The sequence below is a fragment of the Gymnodraco acuticeps genome, unplaced genomic scaffold (genome assembly GCF_902827175.1).
Source record: "Gymnodraco acuticeps unplaced genomic scaffold, fGymAcu1.1, whole genome shotgun sequence".
Classification (NCBI taxonomy): Eukaryota; Metazoa; Chordata; class Actinopteri; order Perciformes; family Bathydraconidae; genus Gymnodraco; species Gymnodraco acuticeps.
Window position 1 is genome coordinate 1 of NW_022989977.1, and position 26,799 is coordinate 26,799.

General features: G+C 43.9%; 1 protein-coding gene across 1 annotated transcript in view; it reads left to right on the forward strand.

The window, feature by feature from the left end:
• Positions 1-11,588: 11,588 nt before the first annotated feature.
• The window catches only part of LOC117543243 (glutamate receptor ionotropic, NMDA 2D), a 30,712-nt gene continuing 15,501 nt past the window's right edge, over positions 11,589-26,799 (forward strand). The window contains exons 1-8 of the mRNA XM_034211388.1: positions 11,589-11,915; positions 12,788-12,994; positions 13,960-14,226; positions 17,342-17,670; positions 18,822-18,936; positions 24,231-24,436; positions 24,986-25,154; positions 26,513-26,666. Of these exons, the coding sequence (XP_034067279.1) occupies positions 11,634-11,915; positions 12,788-12,994; positions 13,960-14,226; positions 17,342-17,670; positions 18,822-18,936; positions 24,231-24,436; positions 24,986-25,154; positions 26,513-26,666 (1,729 nt within the window). The 5' untranslated portion in view covers positions 11,589-11,633. The remainder of the gene's footprint in view (positions 11,916-12,787; positions 12,995-13,959; positions 14,227-17,341; positions 17,671-18,821; positions 18,937-24,230; positions 24,437-24,985; positions 25,155-26,512; positions 26,667-26,799) is intronic.

The window sequence follows — 26,799 nt, forward strand, 5'->3', positions numbered from 1 at the left end:
TGTGCTTCATCTCAGCGTGTAAATAACTCCAGCTTCGAAACTTGCCTTTTGATTGGAGTCCGTCCTGAAGATCTTCAACTGGTTTTTGACACTGAAATGAACAAAATACTTTGGATGCAGGTATTCTGATTAAATTGTTCTCAATTCAGGTTTGTAATGTTTTATTATTCAAATTGGATTATTTTTTTTACTACATTAAAGCCTTCTTTATTCTATCTTCTGAAAGCTGATTGGGAGTGAATGCTTTCCTTTCAATTATGTAAGAGCAATTTCAACCACATATTTTTTTTTAACAAGTCCATAAGTGACCCCAGCCTCGGTCTGGTGCTCACGGGCTCATCAAGTTTATTGTTATGTGATCTGTTCAGTGTTAACTGGGGCATATTCTCTATCAAAAGGTGCAGCTTTGGGAAAGAAAAGACACTCGTTTACACATTTTGCACAGAGCAGTGATGGGAGGAGCATGGAAATTAATTGTGGGCACTGGTTGCTCTGTCACCTTTTATATTCAATATTCATTCAAGATTCAAAGGCGTTAATGTCATATGCATACAACAGTGTAGAAATGGCAATGAAAATCTTAAGTCCTGAGCTCCTCCAACAATTCAACATAGTTATATACGACATAAAACAAATTAGAAAATAAAAATAGTGCAAGTAACAAGAGTAGAATAGAAGCAGATTATGTTGCAGACCCACATATTAAGACAGCTGATTCCCATCATACAGTTCAGTTGATGGTGTTGCTTTGTGTTCTTACTGTATGTATCGTTAACTTGGGGGTACCTACCTGTCAAGCCCTTTTTAAGAAATGTAATGAGTGTCGCCTAAAAGAATCTGACAATCATGTTATCTCGATTTTAATTAACCCTGTGAAGAGTTCTACTCGGTTCTCTTCCATGATTTGGAGACAATGGCCTCCACAGTGATGTGGCTGGCTGTAATTGGACTGATTTTATGTTTTTTATCTGTTTTAGTTTTTTTGTTTAGCTTTTTAATCTTATTTATTGTTGTGTATCTTGTCATTTTGTATGTGATATGGACCTTGAGTCTGAAATAAAGATTGATTGATATCGTGCTCTCATGTATCCTTGACCCTTATGTGTTACATACATTTCTTTATTTTGACTCAGGAACATTGATAATGTATTCCTAAATATTAGTTTGCACCAGATAAACAAAATTAAGCCTAAATTAGCTATAGTTTTGAAATGCTACATAATATTAAACGGATCATTAACAAGTAAGCCAGAGGCGAACAAACATTCTGTCGTTTATTCTAAACAAGCTCAACCTTTTGTTTACATAGGATTTTGTTTAGACGCAACTGCCGACAATGATGGCCTGCTTTATTTATTTGTTGTTACGCTTGTTTAGTTCTTTCCACCAAGCAGAAATGTCTGAAATCTCATGACATGAACAGTTCTCCCCTCTCGTCTGCACATAATTACGCTCTGTACAATATAATGTGAATCACGTCATAAACATGTCTGGCCATCTCAGACTCTCATCTCTCTCATGACATACTGTTGCTTCAAGTGTCAGAACAAGAGCTCAGATGATAGGATTAATGGGCTTCTAGAATTGCCGGTGTGAAGACAACACAGTGTGAATCTGACATTTTTCTTCCCTTACCTCTCACCACCTTTTACTCTTGAGATTCATCTGAGGCTGCGCAAAAATGGTCTCAATCCTCAAATTCCTCTCGCAGTAGGGCTTCTGCGTGCATAGGAGTGCATTTCCTGAGCCAAACTGATCCACTAACGTTTAAAGGATAGGCTGACAGAAGTGTTTCTAACACCTTTGCTTATGAGCGGGGGCAGAGCCAGATGTGCTGTGAACGCAGCTGAAACCTGTACACAACATTGTGACATTGCAGCGTTTGATTTTAAGCAGACAGAATCCCGCTTGATTTCGGCAAGGCACCTGCTATCAAAGCAGACCAGCTTACGTTTCTCTGTCTAATTCTAGATGTTAAAGTTTTGTGTGTATGTGTAAATAAGCATCTGTCCACATTCCTCCATATGTGTTAAGTCTGCACACGCACGTCTGGTTGTGGGATGTGAGAGAGCACCTGCCTGCGCGTGACCTTGTACAAAGGCGCGATAGTTATCAGTGAATGTTTGCCACACTGGTTTAATCTGTTTATCCTCAGAATAAGGTTGTGAATCATTATTATGCAGAGCTAGGTGGTTTTATTTTCTGCTGAGAGTCTCTATTAGCTTCCTAGTTTGTAGTTGTTACAGAACGTTTCACCTTACTGGTCCTGAAGGGCTGCAGTGTTGGCTGCTTTTCATCTTGCTCTTTTAATTAGTGACTGATTTAGATCTGGCTAGGTGAGCCCAGTGTCTGGCCAATCAATGAGGGAATTAATGGAAGCGTTGGTGCAAGCAGAGTAAAGCAATACCGTGGCGTTGCGACTATACTAGCTTGGAATGGTATGAGAAAATAATTAATTTAACGTCTGAAGTGATCACTGTTTGACATAATTCACCACGGAACTGTGGGGTAGGGGTATTGTTTCCGCACGGGCATATGTGTTGCCCTCTATATATATTGTGTGCCCTCCTGGTTTCTTTCTCTTCTTCCCGGGCTGTGACCCGACAACATCTGCATTTCTGCTGCTCATTAAAGCCAGCTTTGTACCTCCATTGCACCGCCTCCGACTCCTATCTCTCGGCACTACATTGGTGACCTTGACATAGTCTCGAGAAGTATCCGAGACTGTACCGAACACGGCAAAAAAAAAACCGCAGTTTTTTTTCTCGGAATGCCGGGAATTTTTGGAGACGTCTGTGGCTGTCACCGGCACGCAGACTGAGGCTCGGTGCGCCCCCCACGGAATGGCTGAGGACGTCGCTCGGCATTCCCACATCGTCTCGGCACTGGAAGACAGCAAGCCTTCCGACTACAGGGAGACGATGCACGACCTGCTAGGTGGGGAAGAACCCGATTTCTGCCTCATGGGGCTGTTTCTTCGGGACGTGCGGCTGCATATCCAGGCTGCGCTAGCTAACGACAACTAACAGCTAACCACGATAGCTAACGACGGCTAGCAGTTACCGATGGCTGCTAGCGGCGGGAGTGGCTATATACAGGACCGTCCTGTACACAACGCCAAATGGCTATATACAGGACCGTCCTGTACACAACGCCAAATGACTATATACAGGACCGTCCTGTACACAACCCTCTGAAATGGCTATATACAGGACGGTCCTGTATATAAGGTCTGTGAAATGGCTATATACAGGACCGTCCTGTATATAGCCATTTCAGGGCTTCTGTGCAGGACCGTCCTGTATATAGCCATTTGGCGTTGTGTACAGGACCGTCCTGTATATAGCCTCGGCCGTTAGCGGCTATCGACATCCATCGGTTGACATCCGACTGTTAACCCCTTTTTTTGTGGTGCCGGAGTGGAGGTTCAACCTAGTCTGGTTGGCCTCGTGTGGATCCTCTCACGATTTCGCCCACCTCGCCGGCGGCTTCGTCTGCCCGTGGGTGGCGCGCTTCTGGACCCTGTCTCGACTCTACGGTTTCGGACGTCGCCCATGCCTTCGTCGGCCCGTGGGTGGCGCGCTTCGGGACCCTGTCTGGCCTCTTCCCTCACCTCCGCAGTTTCGGACGTCGCCCATGCCTTCATCGGCCCGTGGGTGGCACGCTTCGGGACCCTGCCTGACCTCTCCTCTTACCGCGGTTCGGCTCGACGGCGGCTTCGGTCGGCGCCCCGTCTGGCCTCTCCCCTGTCCACGGTTCCTTCCTCCCGCGGACTTCGTGCCCGCCGCCGCTGTGCGCTCTGGGGGGGCTTGTGTAGTGATCACTGGTTGACATAATTCACCACGGAACTGTGGGGTAGGGGTATTGTTTCCGCACGGGCATATGTGTGCCCTCCTGGTTTCTTTCTCTTCTTCCCGGGCTGCAACCCGAAAACATCTGCATTTCTGCTGCTCATTAAAGCCAGCTTTGTACCTCCATTGCACCACCTCCGACTCCTATCTCTCTGCACTACACGTCATTGTTAAGAAACGCAGTATTTGTTCCGTGCCTTAACATGATTCCACTGAATATTCCCGTAGTCTCATCCCATCTGCTGAAAATCTTTCATCTAATTTGTTCCTGATTTCAATCCCAATGCGCTTTAAAAAAAAAAAAACAATCAGCCAAGCATTTCATTCATGAATGTACAGTACATTATGTAAATGCAGCCGTGGATGCATGTTTATTCTTAGATGATTTCACTGCGTTGATAGCGCTGTGATATTAAAGCTCTTTTTCCCCCCAAACACAAAACCCTCAGAGTTTCTGGATGCCTATAAAAGGTTGAGCGGTGAAAAATGATTCCTTTTAAAACAAACATAAGATAATCCCCCAGGTCGTGCGTTGTAAGGACATATTCACAGAGGATTGGGGAAGAATTATGTGGTAATCATCAACCTGGGTGCAGCGCTGCAGCCTTCTGCTCCCGGCTGTATGAGATGTCAGGTGTTGAGGTTGGAGTGGAAATATTCTTGCTCCTTGGCCGGCCTTATAGTAAGCAGTTATTTTATACAAGCAGTATAAGCATTTGTATTCATTAAAGCCAAGTAAGGGCTAGTTAGGCACATTGAAATAATACCCTGCACTTTGTCATGTATTCCTGACGCAAGATCCCCGGACTCTGGCCTTTCCACATGGAAGCATATGACCTTACTGATATTTATGTCTGAACACTATAAGGGTAGTAAACCATTTGTAGCTGATCTTTTCTGAATGTGTGAGTGTGTGTAAGGAGACAGAAGATATACTAGAGACAGTCTTGAAATGTTTCCGTGCATCATTCCCACACCAATTGACATTGTTTATCCAGACGGTATCATGGAAAATATAGTTTGTGTAGGTGTGTGAGTTTGCAAATGACAGGGGTAGAGAGATAAAACACGCACACACACAGTACATAATTCAAGATGCCAAGACTGTATTACAAAGCAAATTGAAAAAACTGACAGGGCTTTATTTGTATCAGCTGATTTATTTTATTTCTCGGGTTACACAAATTCGTCTTCGAGCTGCAATTACTAGACATGTACAATTCCATATTAAAGCAAAATTAAACAAATGTTCTACATAGAAAATGATCTTCAATGCTATATGTTAGAGATATGAGATGGGGTCATGTTAAATATTTCGGAAAAATCATCCTGGGTATGGATGGATAGTGTGTTTGGTGTTTTAAAAACCACATTGGTTATTTTTTATATAAAAAAATTAGGTCAGATAATTGATTCCATGGCAGCATCAAGGGTCAGCCTCATCTCATTTTCATCATCCATTGAGTGAAGAGAAACAAGGACTGTCCTCCCATTCAAGTAATGGAATGTATCCCCTGAATGTACAAATGGAAGTGAAGTCCAATTAATTGACACTGTCTCTTGGCAGTTCTGTTTAATCCGAACCCATGAACAAAATATTGGGATTAAAAGGCACTTTGAACTCTGGAGTGAGATTAGTTTTTGTACAACCACATGAACATTTTGAAGACTTGAAATGTCAAAATAAAATTCAGATTTTTGCACTTGAGAAACAAAGTTAGATGTCAAGTTGACTGTTTCGTTTTGTACATAAAGGTTGCAAAACTGAAAGAAGTCAAATATGGAATACAGTGTTATGCAATGCCAATGCATATTTCCCTTCTGCTTCTCTTACATTACCCTTTCTAAAATATGTATGTTCTTTGCATTGATATGGTCAAATATGTGTTGTTACAATACAGTGTAGTTTGATGATGCACCTTTTCACGGTATTTATGTTTGTAAAATAATAATAGAAATAGTATTAACAGTCATTGCAATCTTTTTCTTAGAGGTAAATCCCACCATCTGGTATTTGTGTACATGTTTTCTATTTGTTTGAAATTTGTAAACCACAATTTATTTATCACATTCCATATCAGCTAGCCCCTCAAATTGAACTGTACCACATAAATAATGGTGTCAGGTTTATGAAAGGGACCAGCTCTAATCTGGTTATCGGCCTGTGGCATGTGTTATTTACAAATATAATGTGTTGCGTTCCCCTGTGAGGACCTGGTGTCACTAGGGTTTGATAGATGGCTTTGTCGTTGTGTCACTTGAATGGCATATGATAGCCGTGGCTATCAAGTCCGAATGAGGTAGAGACGGCAGCTGGCTTTACTACTGCTGTTTACAGCCATGCAGTAAAAACAGCACAGCACTGTACACCCTGCTGCTGCGCTACACACGGATCACTATGCTCACTATGCACAATGGGAACAAGAGGCGCTCGCCTGCCTGGTGGCTCTTCTACTCGACAGGGATCAAAGAGAGAGAAGGAGGAAGATATGAGAGAGAGGGAGAGGAAGTAAGGGGGGGAGGAAGTAGAGAGTGAAAGAGGTACAGGACATAGACATGTGTGGAAGGAAAGAATGGGGAGGGCTAGTGCAAAACAGGAGGGGAGTAAGTTGTTGGAGAAAGAGAGAGGAAAGTGGGGATAGTGGAAGTGAGATGGTGCAGAGTGAGGTGAATGAATGAAAAGATGAATGATTGAATGAAACAGACCAAATCAAGTGATACACACCGAGTGAAAGAGTGCGTCCGTGTGTGTGTGTCAAGTGAGAGTGGGTGAACAAGTGCAGCAGGACAGAGGGAGAGGGGGGGACAGAGGGAAAGAGAGATTGGGGATGAGAGAAAGTGAGGGAGAGAGGATATGTTCCGTCAGAGAGGACACACTCCAGTGGCTGTGATTGAAGTATGGGCCAATTAACACGAGGAGCATTGAGCTCCAGCTGCACTCTTCTCTTCATTCCTCCGTTCCCCCACACTGCCATATTACCCCGCACGACACACACACACACACACACACACACACACACACACACACACACACACACACACACACACACACACACACACACACACACACACACACACACACACACACACAGAGACATTGATACACTCATATATGTGCACACTGTGGGCACCACACTGTGCTGGCACTTTATCTTATCTGTTACTATAGAACTGCTTTGGACCCAAGGAAAGTCTAGAGCCTACATGCAGCAGTGTTCTTGAGCACACTGCGGTCTTAAATGTGGTCGAATGGAAAGAAAGAAAAAAGTCTTAGAGGGAGAGATCTTATTCACAGAGACGCTGCAATTCCTTCTAACGGTGTACAGTACACTGTATATTAGCATGCATAAATCTGGGGTGTGTTGTGTTAGCTGTGGAAAGCTGCCCGGGCTGATTCAGTGTATGTGCCATAGGCAGCAGGGCAGGTCCATTACTCTGCATGACAGGATGGAATGAAGCAGCAGAGCCCCGATGTGGGGTAAACACCACGCTGAACACTGCACTTCCACAACTGCACACTCCAGACTCCACAGACTCCTTCCCCATTCACGTTTCCCAGCAGATCCGATGCAGCACAAGGTCTGGCACGCTGCCTTCATTGGAGTTCAGTGGGAAAGGAACTCAGAGAGGCGTGGATGCCAGAAACCGACTTCTACCCACGCGGCTCCTTGCCTCCTCTCTCGCGGCTCACTCTCCCAGAGTCACCGCAGGCACCCGCTGCAGCTGCAGCATGCAGTTAAGGGGGGGAGGGTTTCTGATACGCTCAAACATTTGGATTGTTCTCCCACCATCACACTGAAAAATCTATTTTTAATTTTGTGTTTAGAGGCTATGCAACTTTTTTAGTATGTCTCTTTTGAGTTTGCAGGAATAATATAGGCTTCAGTGTAATCCTCTACAGAGGCATCTACCTTCAAAGTAGATGTTTCACCTGCAGCTAGACAAACCTGCTAACCTTGTTTGATATTTTTTTAAACGGCGAAGTCGGTACAAAAGCTGCACATGCAGAAGCCTTTAATTACCTCCAGCCATGAGGTTATGTTTTCTGTTTGTTTGTCTGTTTTGCAACAGGATTATGGGAAGAAATGCTCGCCTGATTTTCATGAAACTTTGTGAAAGGGAGTAGCATCAGCCAAGGGGGTAAAATGTCATTTTGGAGTGGATGCGGGCAGATACACATATTTTGTTCACTTTCTGTAGCAATGAGAGATTTGGCAATTTGGCTTTGGAAGTAGTTCTGTCCTCTGCAGTGCTCTTGTTGTTCCTATGTGTTATCACAGAGAGCACATCATGCAGTGGAAATGACATATTTAAGAGGAGATTTGATAAGATGTGTTTTGATTGTGAAGTGCTGGCTGGCAATTTTGGAAGAGGAAGTTTACTGCTTGCCTGCGTGAATGTTTTCTCTCATCTTGTTGATTAGCTGTCTCTGTCAGCCTGCAAATATTTCTGCTCTTAAGTACTCTGTAAATATTCTTCAAGGTGTTTTTATTTTTCTTGTAACAGTCTCTGGCAAATACGCCAGCTTCTGTGTTGCTGTAATGCCACTTTCTTTGTTTTAAAAAGACAACTAAACAGGATCTGCAGAAGACATAATTATGCTATACAGAAAGATGCTTATTAGATTGATTGACAAATTGAGGGATCAACACAAATACTTTAGTGTACGCACTGAGTGCTGATTTAAACAGCTTATGATGATTGAGGGTGCCTGCACCACGATGAATTCAAAGTTTTAAAGTCTCTACAAATCATCAAAGAAAGTACTTATCTTTTTGGTTTTCATTTCCATCTTTATTCTTTTGTAGTGCAGTCACATTCAAGAAAATAATACATTACAATATGTATCGTACTACACAATTCTGATACGTCCAAATTAAAATAACAAGATGAACACATTATCATACAAATAAAACAATAACAAAGATGGACAGATCCTGTCATACTGAAAAAAGCATACACCTTTTAGAAATTACTATTCATGTTTCATTACCTAAAGTATTCCTCACCTTAAATCCTATTATATACACATTATATCTAATTGATACATCATTTACATATTCTCTAGGTCGTTGGCAGTCTCTTTCCAAGTACATATACACTCTTCTGAATTAGAAGCAGCTCCGAAGACTGAAGAGGATAGTTTTTTAAAGCTAGAAAAATAGACTTAAATGTGAACATTTGCATTTTAACAAAAGCTTCATTTATGGTCGCAAATCAAATGAAACAGTAATCTCTCTCCCGTTCTCTCTCCCCCACTCCCTTCCCCTTCTCTCTGTGTGTGTGTGTGTGTGTGTGTGTGTGTGTGTGTGTGTGTGTGTGTGTGTGTGTGTGTGTGTGTGTGTGTGGTGTGTGTGTGTGTGTGTGTGTGTGTGTGTGTGTGTGTGTGTGTGTGGTGTGTGTGTGTGTGTGTGTGTGTGTGTGTGTGTGTGTGTGTGTGTGTGTGTGTGTGTGTGTGTGTGTGTGTGTGTGCGCGCACGCACGCCCTTCACTGCATGCTTTTTATAATTTCAGTTTGAAGAATTTCACAGATTGGAACACATAATGAACTATATAGTACGATATATTTAGATGAGGATTTGATTGTAATTTACTTGCACTTTGCTTTATTGTGGTGCTCTGCAGGGAGAGTGGATACTGCATGTAAGAATCCACTGTGTTCACACTTCCAGCCAGGCTCTCTGTGATGAAATGGCCCACGCTGGTAAACACCTCATGAGAGTGAAATACAGTGACAGGCCTAGCGGTTAATGGCTCAGAGCTCAGCACAGTAGAACACAGCTCCACCAGATGATATGATGCACCGTACTTCTGCAGCCTCGTCTTTGACTCTCATTTTCTCTCTATCCTCGTCTCTGTCCTTCCATATTCTTTGCTGCCACATCTTCCTCGCCTTAAAAGAAACCCAAAAAAAGCCACACATCCTTGTTTATTCCCCTCTCCCCTTCATTATTACCTTCTCCTTTTCCTAACAGGTCTGTCTCTCCTTATCTCTTCGCACCTCCATCTCTTTTTCTTACCCGAAACTATCCGCCTCCCTGATTCGCCCTCTCATTCCACCTTTCTCTCTGTAGCCCCCCCACCACCTCCACCAACACACAAACCAACAGCCCTGTCACTCAAAACAGGAGGTTTGGCAGTGTATTTGTTTAGGTGAAACACGTATACATATCTCAGTAATCAATATTTATTTTCCTACTACTTTCCTAACACATTTTTCGCCACATCCCATTATACTTTGTCCTCCCTTTCTCCTTGTCTCCTCTTCTTCCACCTGGCCTTCTCCCTCCAATTAATCACTTAGTATTTAAGAAATGTGCCCTGTATTTACAATATATTTCTATTCTATTAATTTCACAGCTTCCTTTATCTTTGCCCTCTTGCTCTCATCCTCTAGTTACTTTTTCTTCTTAACTCGCTCTCTTCTTCCCTTCTCTATGCCAAAGAGTAATCAGAGCCTGAGAATCGGCAGACTGTGACAAAGAGAGGAAAGTCGGATGAAGACGTTGCGAAAAATACATAGAGAGGAGGAAAGGGGAAATGGATAAAGAGAGAGTGACTTTAGAGGGAATATTATGTCAGCAGGACCCTGTTAATCAATGCAATTGTGTCTGGTACCTGAAGCCATGAAAATAGGGAGAAGTGATGGAGAATATGAAAAGACAGAGCATGGGAGGGAGCGGGGAGAAAGTGAGAAGGAAATGGAGAAAGGGAGGGAGGGAAGTTGGCAACAGAAGTGAATTGAAAATGATGTGCTGTGTTTTTGTGTATGTGTGTGGCTCACATATTAACCCTGCTATCTCCCAGGTAGTCATTGTCTTTCTGTGTGGTTGTTTGTGTGAGTGTGTGTGCACTTCATTAACCCTCATATCTCTCTATCATTAAGCTGCTCTATGGGCATAGTGAAGCCATGCATCTATCTTGTGTGTGTGTGTGTGTGTGTGTGTGTGTGTGTGTGTGTGTGTGTGTGTGTGTGTGTGTGTGTGTGTGTGTGTGTGTGTGTGTGTGTGTGTGTGTGTGTGTGTGTGTGTGTGTGTGTGTGTGTGTGTGTGTGTGTGAACGCTGGCATGCATGTGTCTGTGTGTGGATGTAGCTCTGTGAGGGCGAGTGTGTTTACAGGGATCTTAATTGTTGTTATCATTCATGCAGCACAATAACCACCTCCGCCCCATCTTTGTCTCTGTCTGCTATTAACTCTCTCCCTCTCACCCGCCTTCCTCTAACGGCCAGTCTTATTTTTCCTCATATTGTTCCTTCTCTGCCTGCAGCCTAAATAGCACCCATTTCATCTTCTCTCTGTCTTGCTGTTCTTTTCCTTCCCTCTATTGTTTTTCCCTCTGCATTCCCTATTTCTCGTCCAGCATGTTCTCCATCCAATGCTAACTTTTATTACCCCATGATTGGATTCAGAATTCATTACTCCCATCCTGCCCGTATGCAAATCTCTGATCAGTTTCGTCTTTCTCTTCCTCTCTCCTCCTCCTCTCCTCCTCTCTCCTCCTCCTCCTCCTCACGCAGACTCCTCCTCCTCCTCCTCCTCCTCCTCCTCCTCCTCCTCCTCCTCCTCCTCCTCCTCCCTCTCTCTCTACCTACCTACCTCCTTCTGTGCTTAATTTTTCTCTCTTGATTTGATGTCCTCTGTACTGGACATCAGAAAACGAAAACACCTGAGTCTAACTTAATCTTCTTCACTTTCTTCTTCTACTTTTTGCTGTCTCTTTTTTCTTTCAGGCATCCTCTCTTAGTGCAATATATATCTGCCTTCCCCCTTGGCAGGTTGCCATGGTCGCCATACCTACTCTCTCTCTCCTATTGGTCCTGGCAGAGTGGGCAGGTCTGGTGGACGCCTCCCCCCACCTCCTGCTCCGGCCTAGCCCCCGGGATACTGGCGCCATGATGAACTTCAACATCGCCGTGATCCACGCCGGCTCTACGGTGCAGGCGGAGGCGGCCGTGGCGGGGTCTGGGGGAAGGGTCCTCTACCCTGGCTTCGGCCGGGTGTACGGCTCGCTGGGGGAGAGCGTGGTCACCCAGTGGGGCTCTGCTAACGTCATCTGGCTACAGGTTGGATACTGTCTCCTCTACCTACTGCTCTTCCAGCCTTACTTGAAGGAAGGGAATAACAATGACCATCCATTATTCATTCTCACTCCCATTATTTGAGCTGAATGAGCATCACACTGCTGCCATTGTGTGGGCGCTGCTCTTTGACCAAGGCTTGTATTGTTAGCCAGACATGTCATGCATACTACATACACTTTCCATATGAATAACACAAAGTCAAGACCAGAGATGGCAAAAGTACACACATCCTTTACTCAAGTAGAAGTACAGATACTCGTGTTTAAAAAAGTAGAAGTACTGACTAAACTTCTTTACTCAAGTAAAAGTAAAGAAGTATGGGCTTCGAAGTAAAAAGTACCCATAACTACCAGCAGTTTTAAAGAGTAACTGACCTCCCTTTATATTAATAGAACAATAACGTCATTGTTAGCTAATGAATGTTTCCATGCTGAACGACGGCAAAATGACAGTTTTCATTGGTCCCTCTTCTTTAGAGAAGACCAGGAAATTATGGATACACGGATCGTGTTCAAATCAATAGGCACGCAATGACTCTAAATAATAATGATCACGCCACACATTAAAACTAAAGTAACCAGCCTGTTTTGAAAATGCAAGAAGTAGAAAGTTCAGGTATTTGTGTTAAAAATGTAAGAAGTAAAAGTAAAAAGTCGTCAGAAAAACAAGTAGTGGAGTAAAGTAATGATACCATAAAAATGTACTTAAGTACAGTAACAAAGTATTTGTACTCCACTACTTCCCACCTCTGGTCAAGACACACTGCCCTAGTTAGGCAACTCTATTTTTCTCCCTGTCTTTATCCCCCTCTGTGTTTGTTCCTCTCTGTCCTCATTTCTTCTGTCATCTCCCAGGTGAATGACAGTAGTCCTAAGACGGTGCTGTCCCAGCTGTGTGAGCTGCTGGCAGCGCGGCCCCTGCAGGGTCTGGTGTATGAAGAGGAGAGGCCGCCTCGCACGGCCTGGGGTCCTTTGGCCCCAATGCTGGAGTTTGTGTCTGCGCAAACAGGACTGCCCATAGTAGCTGTAGGAGGGGGAGCGGGGCTGGGGAGGATGCCACAGGTAGGAGGAGGGAGGTGGGGATTGGGGTGTGTGTGTGTGTGTGTGTCAGAGAGAGGAGAGGATCAGAGGAATACAAGAGGGCAAATGTCGAGTCGTGTGATTGTGTTGCTAAAAATGTGAGGACCAGTGTGAAACAATGTTATTTAAGTGTGCGCTGTATACTGAAGAAGTATGGATTGACAGCTCTATGAATGGAGTATAAAGGGACAGCTGCTTATATTGCCATAACAACTTACAATGTCATAATGTCGCGTATCCTCTCTGTGAAGAAAAGGTTTGGGCAAGTGCCGACGGGACGGAAGGGAAAGTTGAAGGTCAGGGTCGCTGATCTGCTGAAACTCTGCAGTGTTTGATCTGTAAATGGCACCAACTGGGGCTGTCGCTCTGCTCTGCCTCTGATGTTCCTGGGAGGGAGGCAATGTGCAGACATGGGTGTGTGTATGAGTGAATAAGTGTGTGTGTGTGTGTGTGAGAGAGTGTGTGTGTGAACCAGAGAAACTAATGTCACATGATTTTCACAAGTGTCCGTGGGGAAAAAAGAAACAAAAAGCATTGCATTTGTGCTTACAAATAACAGTTTTAACCATTTACTCTGGAGGAATTAAATTGTAGCACTTTGATGAACTTCCTTTGAAGATGTACCCTCACCTAGTCCTCATCCCCTCCCATCCCCTGAACAGACTTTTTAGAAACACTCCCTTTTGGACGTCATAGAAGAATTTGTGCAACAATCCTAGCTGTTTTAGCCCTGCGGCTGCACCAGTGTTGCTGCTCCATAAAAAACAAAAACCTCAACCCCAGTGATGCCTCGATGTTGCGCATAAAGACGAAGCAGTCAGAGAGTTGTAGTTCTTTATTGTGAACATTCTGTCTGTTGCTTATTTGCTGCATTTTAGACACAGTGCAACTACAGAAGATGACAGTGAGATTTTAAGCCAAATGTGCTGCTCTCTTTCCCAAATTAGGAATCAGGTTCCGTCTTTCTCCAGTTCAGCTCCTCTACTGCCCTCCAGTTAGAGGTCATCTTTGAGGTGCTGGAGGAGTACGACTGGACGTCCTTTTCCGTGGTGGCCACACGTCACCATGGCTACCAGGAGTTCCTGTCTATTGTGGAGGGCCTGACAGACGGCTCGTTCATCGGCTGGGAGAAGAAGAGTGTGGTGATCCTGAACGTGACAGACGACCCTGGGGGGGCACGCACGCGCAGGCTGCTGAAGGAGAACGAGGCGCAGGTGAGACAGGGGGGAGGGAGGGGGGAAAGGGGGAAGAAAGGGGAGGAAGTGCTGCGAGTGTCCTTGGGGGCCCCCTTTCCGACAGGTGGCTTCCCAGCTTTTTCCTTCCTTCTTCGTCTCTCCCTCTGTCCCTCCACATCTCTCTCTCCCCTCTCTCCTCTATCCCTCTTTTCTTCTCTTCCCCTCCCATCTGCCAAGGCATAAAGAGTTCAACAGTACAACAAAAAATACGAGTCATTCTGATTTGCTGCCTGGTTGTCGGGTGGCATTGTACCAAGAGTTACGTGCGAGGTGCTAAAAAATGTAACCACTCAACATACAGTTTTCCCCTGTTTCTACCTAAGCTTTAAAGTTGGAAAAACATGCTGTCACAGAGTAACATCTCAGCTTCTCCCAGATCTTCATTGATACTTTAAATGATGTTTGCCCCAAAGTATTCTCAGCTGATCCGTTCCATCAAATATGTCTTACACACTATTTTGTACAACTTTCCCCTATAATGTAGCTTGACTTAGTTGTGATCTCTGAAAACCCCACAAGCATTTAAAATCAAGGTCTGTGGTTTTGAACAATGTTAGACACACACTGCTAAACATGGCCTCCAAACCCTCCCCTCTGGAGACTTTTTACCTGAACCTCACCTTATCTTATTCCATGTTATTTTAATACCTTCTTTTTAATCAAAGTCAAATCACTATCTTTATTTTCTCTCCATGCAAACCTGATAAAACCTCAATCTTTCTCTTGATGGTGAAACAAAACCCTGCATTTTAAATCCACGTTGATTTATTAATGACCAGAATGACTTGTGGTTTTGGCTTGTACCTCTAGTGTGTTTCGTTCCTTCATACTGCCTGCTCCTAACCCTCTGCCTTGCTAGTTCTTCCTTTCCTCACTTCTTTTAAACTTCCATTGTCACTTCCCGTGCTCCTCTTAACTTGTGTTTTTACTTCCTTAAACCCCCTCTTTGACCCCCTGATCCTCCTGCTTAGTTTTTCACTCGTCTCTGTGTTCTTACGCTTACTCCCACCCCCTCCCCTCTGCCTCCCCTCCTCCGTTTATTTGCCTGGAGACAAGCTCACTCTCCTCTGCTGCCTTCCTGTTCACCTCGATCTCTGTATGGCTATCTTTCATTCCTTCAGTCCATCCCTCTTGCTGCATGTCTTCCCGGCCACGGACTCTGCTCTCCGCTGGCTCGGTTTAGTCAGGGTCTCAATGTCATCGCCGATGTCCCAGCATGGCCACTGCAGCTCTGCGTGTGTGTGTGTGTCTTAGTGTCCGCGTTTGTATTGGATTCCTAAGACTCCACTCTGCTAGTGTCACTGTTAATATAACATACCGCCTGCAGCAGGTTGCCTATACGCAGTGCTTGCTTTTTAACCCTGTGTTTTTAATAACAAATCCACTGCTTTAAGATTTGTACTACTGCAAGGCTAATAAATGCTTGTGATTGCTTAGTAATGCTTAGTGTGTTTGCATTACATGCTTTTCTCTCTCTCGCTATGCAACATGGTTATGTCCTCTACATTGTGGATGGCCTGAAGCAGGTCTATGGGTCAATTTCTACTCAAATCTTTCACTGTCTATCTTTTACTCCATCCTCTTCCGGCTTCTGCCTTGTCAGTATGTCTTCTGCTCTCTCTCCTGTTGTACGTTCCTCTCTTTCTCCATTTCCCGTCTTCAGATATTGTGTGTCTGTTTTTAACTCTGATTCTCTCTTTCCCTCCCTAATTCAGTCTCCCTCTCCGTCTTTCACCCTCTTCCTCCCTCCTTTCCCCTTCCACTTCCCCCTCTGTCACTCTCATTCCCGGCCTGATTCACTGGAGGTTTATTGGCATACAGGCAGTATTGTTTTGCCAAGCCATTACAGTTCAAAATGCAATGAAGGCGCAATTCTCAAAATGTGTTTTCAGTCTGTTTCCCTGACTCTCCCCCCTACTCCTCTTTTTTTCTTTCTCTTTTTTTTGTCCTTTGATTCATCTTTGTCTAATTTTCTAAAGCGCTTCATTTCTTTAAGTTCTTGCTTTATTTTAAATGCTTACGCTCTTTTTGTCTTTTAAGGTATTTGTCAGCATTTAACCCTCTCCCCCCTTTTTCATTTTCCTCTCAGCTCTTACCCCTTATAACCCTCTTTGGTCAATTTCTACCCCCCTCCTCTCCCTCCTCTCCCTCCTCCCCCTCCTCTCCCTTCCTTACCTCAGCACTTTCAGCAGAAAGCTCATATACTGTCACTGCTCTATCTTTCTATGTTGCTTCTCACTCTCTTGAATGTGTTCTTCTCTCTTCCTCCCCAGCCACACTCCCTCCCCTGTCTTTTACAAATATCTTTTATCTCTCCAGGCCCTGATTTCACCAAAATATATCATCCTTTTTTACTTCTCCTCACCATCCCCCCTCCTCTTTTCCGTCCTCCAAGGAGTGTCATTTTTCTGTTCTCCCTCCTCTGATTTCTTTCCTCCATCTGCTCCATCATCATCATCATCATCGCCTGTTGTCTCCAGATATTTTCTCCGCCATGCTTTTAATAACATGTGTCAGTGTTTAACCTCTCCCCCTTTGTTTTCCCTCAGGTGTGTTTGGTCTTTAACCCCACACCCCCCACACTTCCTGTTCCTCCCCGCTTCCCGATCTCTCTGCTCTACCACTTACAGTTGTTTCATTTTCCCTTTCATGTTTTACTCCTGTTTTCATAATTCATAACTGTAACTTTCGTTTTATCAGGCCCGAGCTCATTAAGCACTGACCCCGTTGGCTCCTCCTGGTTAGCACGCATAACATGCAGCCATGCAGTCTTCCCTCCTTCTGGTGTGTCTGCTTCCCTCCCTGAATCATACGTCCGACTCCAACGGACCTTATCAGCTAACAGCTTTTTCTCTTACCTCCCCCAGCACCCTTGTTTTTTTTCTTGATATGGCCTTTTCTATCCAACCTCCTCCTCTCCCGTTCAGGTGCACCTCTGCTCCAGCTCTATCTTTCTCCCCTTACTTCTCCCTCCCTCTGTCTCTTTCCACGTCTCCCATGTCCCCTCCTTATCTCACTAGCGTGTATGTGTGTGTGTGTGTCTGTGTGTCTCCCCTCGTCCCTGTTCCCTCCCTGGCTTCCTGCTGTCCTCCAGGTGCGCTTGCTGTACTGCTCTCAGGAGGAGGCAGAGCTGGTCTTCAAAGCCGCCTGGGCCGCCGGTCAGGCCGGGGCCTCGCACATGTGGTTCGCCGTGGGGCCGGCTCTCTCAGGTTTGAGCATGGAGAGCCTGCCACGGGCTGTGTTTGCCGTGCGGCCCCAGGGCTGGAGGGACGAACCCCGCCGGAGGATCGCTCGCGGAGTCTCTGTGCTGACTCACGGAGCTGTGGCCATGCGCAAGGATTACGGAACAACGGGTGGGCCAAACTTTGTCACCAACTGCATGACGGACGCCAATCAGACCCAGAGACTGCGAGGCAGGATGAGGTGAGAGGGAGATAAGAGGAGAGAGGAACGCTCTTAAGGGAAAATGTGAGGAGGGAAGTGAGATAGACGAAGGAGGGGAGGCAGTTGGCAAGCTCTGGACAAAATATATGAAAAAGGAAGAAAATTAAATAGAGACTGGATCAGGTGTATTCTATGAAACGAGTTGGTTTGGTGCCAGGATGAGCTGGAAGGTATACTGTATGGGTGGAGTCGGTAGATTCGGTGTCAGAGCGTAGGCACTGAGGAGATATCTGAATTTGGAGCTGGCTATCGTCCATGCAAAATCGATGTTGTTGGTGCGTGTAGTTGTGAGTTGGCAAAATTACCCCAGCATCTGTAGCAAGCGGACCATGTCTCATGTATATTAATGAGCTGGCTTTAATATATTCCTCGTAGGCTGTGCAAACAGGCAGCAGCACACTCTAACAGGTAGTGCAAGTGGATGTATTATCTTCTTGGATCGTCTTGCTTCACATGCACACCTCACACATGATTTTGTATAGAGAGACTACTCTAAGTGTGGTCATTGTAATGGGCCAAACATATAATGAATTTGTTTATTTACAGTTATTTAAGCACAGCGCAAACAGCGTGGCGATTATAGGGGAATGATTAATGGTCTCTTTCTTCTTTGTTTATAATCTGTGTCGAACACAGAGAGGGAGATGTTTGCCTTTTTATTATTTTTTATTTTTTGCAGTGCTACCTGCTGTTCACTCTCTGTAACTACAAGCTGCTCTGCCATATGAGGCTGTCTGTCATGCAAAAAAAGGCTTTCGGGTTTTGTTTTGAAGCCAGCAAGATGACATGAGGCGACAGTTAGCACGTCTGTCCTGTGTTATTATCAGACCAACTAAAGAGCTCGCAGCCGATTCAGAGAGCAGCAGTCGTTTGATTTCAAAGATCTTGACAATTCTGTACGTCTGATCATTTGTCTGTAGATTTGATTAACAGAGAAGCCCTCACTGTCACCACAGAGGTGCTGTGATTTAGTTTCAAGCAGGGAGACAATAGGACAGGCTTACTGTTGCATCATGAACAGCCCTTTTTCTTTTTTCTCCTCTAATAAAACAAGTAGTTAATATACTAATATTATAATATTTTTGGTCATTTACTTACTTCTCCTTCTGCCCCCATCCATCGCCATGTAGGTATTTCGGCAACATAACGCTTGGTGGTCGTGACTATTCCTTCAATGTGGACGGTTACCTGGCCAACCCATTCCTCGATGTCATTTCCTGGACACCTGGACGTGGATGGGAAGATGTAAGGACATGATATCATGTTATTGCTACTAATGAGTACTCAAGCATGAAGAGTCTCACTTTTGAGAAGAAAAGGACATACTTTCTGTTGAATCATATAATGCACAAAATATATTCTTTTTTATTCCATAAACTGTTTAACTTGGAATACATGAGAAGCTGGACATGTGTCCTCTGTTGCAAGGACAAAAGTGACTAGCAGTTGGACCCAGAGCAGGTTTTTGCCGATTGGTTCTTGAGGCCTAATCTCTCCATGCGAGTCATAGGAGCAGATTTGTGCTGCATTGGCATCAGATATAAGAATATATACCTGACAGTGAGAGTAGTCAGGTCGCGTGGGTCAGATCCATGTAAAGTTCACTTTGGCTATCAGTGCCCGAGGCAGTGGAGGGAAGTCTGCTGCTGACCGTTTGACTCTGCTTTCTGTGCCTGTTCATTTTCTGCTGTCTCTGTGTAACTCTGCTATTGCTGCTTAAAGCGCTGTCACACACAACCAACAATGCACAAACATACAATCATAGAGCAATCACTTTATAACTGATAACTGATAGATCATTTAACTATTACTACTTATTTAGCAGGGCAAATATTATTTCCAGATGGTAAAATGTAAAAAGTTGTTTTTTTTAGATTTTATATAATTGTTAATTGAACCTCTTGGGGTTGTGGACTGTTGGTCTGACAAAACAAGCATCACCATGGCCTCTGGGAGATTCTAATTGATCAGTTAATCCGTGAAAAAATAAAATCCTCACAAGATTAAAGGATAGGTAAACGTGTTTTTTAAGTCTGTCTTTATACAACATGTGCATGCCTATATTTAGCGAAAGTGATGGAGGAAAAAATCCACATCTACACAAGTTAATCTTAGTTTTGTGCAACAAATGTGTTTCCAAGGTGAAGCTAATACTGTATGAATACTGCTTCAGCAGTCTGAATGATCCAAATCAAGAGTTTATTCTCTTTGGTATGAATGTGCCTCTTTGTGATTCAGTGGGCAATGTTGCTGAAATGCAGCAGAGGAAAAGTAACACAAAGGTATTTTTGTTCAAACAGACTTGATGTTACTAACTCAGACTGTTGGAGCTTTACCTACAGTAGCTTTGGCTGGATATTATAATGTTATGCATTACAAGATGGAGAGAGGACTGTAGATTTTGTCCCCATCTTTGACACAATAGGAAGAAACACTTCACGCCACTAAAGAGGAAACAATCGTAGTCTTTAAATGTACATATGGGTATGAGATACTATTTAGACAGTCTTTAGAAGTGTAAAACCTATCCTCAGATCAATAGATATACATTTCATTCTTTGTCACCTTACTAAAAGCAATGTTCTGATGTTGCTCTGATCAATAGCTGCTGTTTGTCCTCTGTGCTGCCGGTATTACCAGGCATTTTACTGTAAAATAAAATACAGATTTAAGTAGTGCTGAAGATTTCTAGTTGTCATTACCATCTGCTTGTAGACTCACATGTGTTTTGTATGTTAGAGTGTCTACATAACTGTATGTGTGTCGAGCTCCAGAACCCCAGCGTGGCATGCATATTCTATAAAGCTGTGGTTTGTTCGGAAATCCTTAATACGAGGCCTTGTCACCTGTTGGAGATGTTTTCCCTTTAATACTCCAGGATTTTACTCTTGTCAGTGTTAGAAGAGAGAGCAATGCTCATTTTCTCAACCTCACACCAGCACCTCAACACCACTCTGTACATGCATAAAGAAGACACACAGTATACTGTCAGAACATACACTCTGCCACTGCACATATAATCACTGATGCACCCACACAAAGTTACACACACAGACACAAAATACACACGTTGGTGGTTCTCAGCCTCCTGCTGGTTTTAACAGCCCACCAGAGTCCAGTCTCAGCGTGTCGTAACATGCTGACTCCTGCCATATCCCTCAAATCCCTTTCAATTAGAAGCTCCTGCGCTGGTCCTTCGACTCTGAGCCAACCCAGGGTACAAAACCCGCCGCCCACACACGCACACACACACATGGGCACATACACACCCACACCTATGACTTGCATACATACATTCACATGTGTACGCACAAATGAGGGCACAAAGTGTTTGCGTACACACATATGCTTACACCCTTCTTGCATAAACCCTATTGCACACACGCACACAATGAGGATAAGACGCCTGTATCTGCCTATTATGCACATCCACGCTGTTGGCTCTCCCTGAATATTTAATGTTCTCTTTACAATGACTGCACCATTACCTAGAGCCCCGGAGCACCCAGCTTAGTTTACTGAAACACTGCAGACTAGTACTGAAGGTTGTCCAGCATTAGCATGGCTTGTTTAAGATACGGATACAGCATGATCTTCCAGGATATTACCGTGATATAATTAACGTTTATTAACGCCCCACAGCTGCTATGGGATATTATTTTAAGTTTCAAGAGGCTCCCAGAACTCAACTTTTGCCCCGAGAGACAGAATACTCTCTCTGCTGAAAAATATTCCATCCATTTGAAGAGTCCAAAGTAGTATTTTTTCTTCTTCTGATGTTTGTGTGTGTATTTTTCTGGATTTGTGTCTGCTAGAGCTCATAGGAGAACACACTAATCTCTGTTTCCTGTCTGTGTTTCCCGAGTGTGTTGATTGAATGTCTATTGCGGTCGAAGTGCAGTCGAAATGCTGTCATTGTTGCCACCTCTTCCTCTTCTCCCTGCCAGCGCATTACACAGAGAGGCAGGCTAATCGCAGCTGCCAAACTTTACATCACTCTACTGACCTGCTTATGCACACAAATTGTGTGTGACTGTATATTTGTTATGTATTTCTTTGTGTATACAGTGTGTCTGTAAGATTGGGTGAACAGTGTGTACGTACACTGTCTTTTGTGCGTGTCACCTCTGTTACACTTGTCCTGACACCTTACTGTAGACGAGACTTTTATCATGTGATAATGGCAAGAGGTGTCAAGCGATGCTGCAAGAGGAAGGTTCACACAAAAAAGAGAGAACAAACTCTGCACTGAATCTTCTTGGGTGTGGTTTCGACTCGTGCTGCTTTGGAAAGGCTGAATATGTCAGGCAACAGCATCCATCACATCCAGAGGGCATATAAACAATGCAAAGAGACGGGGCAGACAATGATACAGCAGAGGGAGGCTTGGCAGTCATTTTAGGTCAACAGTGGACACAAAACAATGTCATCTCAAAACATCAGCCTCAAACAGCTTATAAAAACTGAAATCAAATCTGTGGGCATGAATCTAATCCCTGTTTAGAGTCCCTAATGTGCTTTTCAAAAATGTAAAATGCTTTTTGACGGGTGCTTGACACCAGTTTACATTAAGCTTTTTCCCAGGATGTTGAAAGGCCTATAGGTTTGAAAAGTGGATTTCTGTTCACCATATCTTTCCAATACAGCCCACTGTTTGTGCAAACATGAATCTAATAGTTACTTTCGTCCTACTCAAAGCTATTATACATCATTATATGGCACTGTCTGATTTTACATTAGGTGAATTTCTAGTACAAACAAATCTGAATAACTCCTGTGATTCCATCAATCAGCACATACACAAGTATTTCAGGAAATTGCTCCCAACCCACATAACTTTGGATATTTAGAGAAAAAAATATGAAGTTGGCACAATAACACAACACAATAACCTTCTCAAATACCCAAAGTATTATTTATTAGTTTTTTGTTGAGTGATTGAGGGATTTGCTGTGTTCATGTTTGTTGTGTTTACCTTTTCAGTGTGACTAAGAAAATGTGTAAGGTTATGGTATTTTTACCATTATTAAAAAGAAAGCCTTATTCATCTATTTAATGAACATTTATTTTAAATCCAATGTTGAGTGGCTCCTTATCAGCAAAACATTGCTCTAATGGCGCGTTTCCACTGCAGGCCTCGCTCGGCCTCGCTCGGTTTGGTTAGGCCTTATTAGGCCCAGCTCACATTAATGCTGCGCTTCCATTACAGTTTAGGAACTGGGGCAGTTACTATAGTAACGCAGTGTAGGCGGAGCCGTGACGTCATCTTCAATGAGAGCCCCAGAAAAACAACACAACCGTTAGCTGTTAGCACTCAGAGCTCACAGCTCTTCATATCTGTTCAGAAACTAGACACAAGTTAAACAAGTACAAACCACAGACTGCCTGTGTTATGGCGAATACAGTCGCTGGTTTATTTATGTCTGTATAGGCCGTTGTTGTGAGTGTGGACGGTCGGAGCATATATAACGTTAGCTTAGCCAAGCTACATTTAGAAAACACGCATTTTAAAAGGGTTTTTCTCCTGCCGTCTGTCTGCAGACTTGTCAAAGCATTAATTCATGGTTTTTACTAACCGGTATCAGTATGTTGTTACTTCGGCATCATTTTGAAACGTGTATTACAATTAAATCACGGTCAAATATGTTCATCTTGTTGTAGTTGTAGCCCCCTTGCCAGCGATTCTCTCTCTAGTTTAGCATACTCAGCCCGACTCAGCCTGGTTGTTCCTGGCCCTAGAACCACGATTTAGTCGGGCCAGAAAAAAGGTGAAAAAGTAGCCCCGGGCCAAAACTAGGCCAAGTGGAAACGCAACCAAAAACGGGCTCGGCACGCTTAAAGCGAGCTACCCGCTGCAGTGGAAACGCGCCATAATTGAACAGCTTTAATCTGTAGCTTTCCTAAATAAACAGGTTGCGTGTTTAATAGTGGTGTTTCAGTTTGACCAAGTATCTAAGCTTTATTTTTCATCATAATCAAATAGACAATTTAATACATTTCTAATTTAAAAGTACATTGAGCACACAGCTTGACTGAATTAAAGAAGGAACGTACCGAGTTCTACATTCACAAATGGACTCCTCACAACTCGTCATCTTGAGCAAAGCTAGTTTTAGCTAGAAACAATCTTTCTACCAAATGCTGAGGTACAATATTATTTCCAACCCTTTCTTTTAACGTTCTTGTTGGACATTGAGCATGTCGACCCTCAAGAATGATTAGCAACCATGATTGTATGTGTTGGAATAACCATATCAGTGCAAAAGACTTATGTTACGCCGGAACATGTTAGCTACTTGATCAAAGAGACTTGGTAATTTTCGTATGTCAAATTGAAAGTGTATATTCCCTTCTATATAAAAACAACTTTAAGAGCCAAATACAGGTTCTTAAACGGCTGGAAAACTGCATGTCACCCCTTTTTTCCAAATCAGCTTGTTTTACTTAGATGTACCATACATATTTTATTTTAATGGATGATATTTATCGTTGAAATGTGCTCCACCTCTCTCTTATCTTCCTCTGGTCTATTCCTCCAGGTAGGCTGGTGGGAGAACGGCGTGCTGAGGCTCCGGTACCCGGCATGGTCCCGCTACGGGCCATTCCTTAAACCACCTGACGATGCCCAGCACCTGCGCGTTGTCACACTGGAGGAACGGCCATTTGTCATTGTGGAGCTGGCAGACGCTGCATCCGGGACCTGCATCCGTGACTCGGTGCCCTGCAGACGACCCCTCAACGCCAGGTATGAGTCCTTTAGACCTAAGGTCTATGGGTCCCAGTGTTTTAACTAGGATTTCGATGTTGATGTTTATTAAAGCTGGACATAATAATCATCATCAAGGAGATCAAAGGAAAAAGACAGAGGTGTTGCCCTTACTTTATTTACCAGTGTTATGAATGGAGTTCCTCAGCTCCCATCATGGCATCCAGTGAAAGTGACATCAATCACTTATCAAAACTGTGGTCTCTTCACTCCCTGACCATAATCAATAACAGACTGCTCTCCAGAGGATCAGTGGAATGACTCAGGGTTCCTGAATCAGATACGACCACAGTGGAGCTTTACGGTTCATCAGCTTCTGAGGGATGACGGCACCTATCCTACACTGGTCGATCAAACCTGTCACCAACTGATGGGCCACAATATCTCTCCGCAGTGGCCATTTCATTCTGTTTTTCTCCTTTTCTTTTCCTCTCAGACTATAACACGCCACTCAGGATGCACACTTTAAAGGCTTATTATTTGACACTATTACTCAGATTTAAAAAAACGTTTTTTCCTCTTTCACAGTGTCATCCATGAGGGCGTGGCTCCCATGAAGCAGTGCTGCAAAGGCTTCTGCATTGACATCCTCAAGAGATTGGCCAAGATTGTCGGCTTCACCTATGACCTTTACTTAGTGACCAATGGGAAACATGGGAAGAAAATTGATGGGGTTTGGAACGGAATGATTGGAGAGGCAAGTCCCTGCTGGTGTGTGTGTGTGTGTTGTACGTGTGTGTGTTGTGCGTGTGTGTGTGTGTGTGTGTGTGTGTGTGTGTGTGTGTGTGTGTGTGTGTGTGTGTGTGTGTGTGTGTGTGTTGTACGTGTGTTGTACGTGTCTGTACCTGTGGTTCTGCCTGTCTGCCTTTGTGAGCAATGTGTTCTCAATGTCGGTCCCGTGTCACTTGCACTCTTGTGAAGGTTGTTTGTGTGTGACTGTGAGTGTGTGTAAGTTTATATTTATGCCTCCGCATATGTTTTGTTGCTTTTTCAGTCAAGAAGCTGCATAGTAATATTTTTGTTCCTGGGACCTGGGTGACCAGTTAGACGCTGTGTGCCACATCAATCGCTTCGAGAGTTATGGCCACTTAAAACTTAGCAACACTCAGACAGCTGTCATTTATTACACACACACATTTGCAAACACAAATACATATATGGAGGCTAAAAAATGCACAGTTACATAATGTAGACAGAGAAGCTAGATGGCTAACATATGCAACGAGCACGCAGTCTCTTACAGTCTGTTCATCTGCACAGATACAAACATGAAGAAGCACAAAAACACACACGTTTTCAGACACCCCCTGGCTAGTTGTGATTTGTCCTTGATATTTTCACAGCAATGCACACTGGGGTTCATGATCTCCCATCAAGAAAGAAACAGAGATACTGGCAGAAAAAAACAAAAACAGGCACACACAAACAAACAAACGCCAGTTGTCACAGGTTCCCAACAGTTCCACCACGCTCTCCTGCTCTATCATTTATAACTTGAGCCGGGGCCAGCGCTGCCAGTCGAATCTATTTTCATATGCAAAAGGCCAAGCAATTTTTGTTTACAAAAACTAATGTCTGTCTTTTGATCAGATGTTCCAAAGCTGCCATTCTTTGATCAGGTAATCCAGAGACTTGGCAAAGTTGAGGGGAGGGTGCTTTGCTTTCCGCTTCGCTTCATTTTTCTGCTGATTTGCTCTGAAGAGCGGATGTGCCATGTCTAATGTAGATTAACATTTCACTTGTACAATCAGCACACACAGCAGTTTTCAGGTTTTGTAGATGGTGGCAGTGGGGTGAAGGGCCCTACCCTCATTGTATATGCTAAAGAGATGCAGAAGAGACACGTGTTCAGTATTTGTACCAGATTGAATCCATGGCCTTTTCCCATGCAGGCATATTTGAGGAAGTACAAAGGGTCAGGGTGCAGAAATGTCACCATCTCACCTGGACATAAACCTTTGTGAACTGTAAAAGATTGGTTTTGTCGTTCTGAAACCTCCACAGGAATTACCCATTATTAGATTTCTGTCTCACACTGATTCTCGTTCCCTGTAGGTGGTGTACAAGCGAGCCGACATGGCCATTGGCTCGCTGACTATCAATGAGGAGAGGTCGGAGGTCGTGGATTTTTCCGTCCCCTTTGTGGAGACGGGGATCAGTGTCATGGTCTCCCGTAGCAACGGAACTGTATCACCATCCGCTTTCTTAGGTGAGGCGTGTTTGTGTGAGAAGCCCCGCTGATGTACAGAATCTAATCAAATCGGGAAGTGTTGAGTTTGCATAAAGCAGTCTTTGGCTGCTGGTCCTTACATCTAGATTAGCCCTTACTTTTTCTTAGCTGC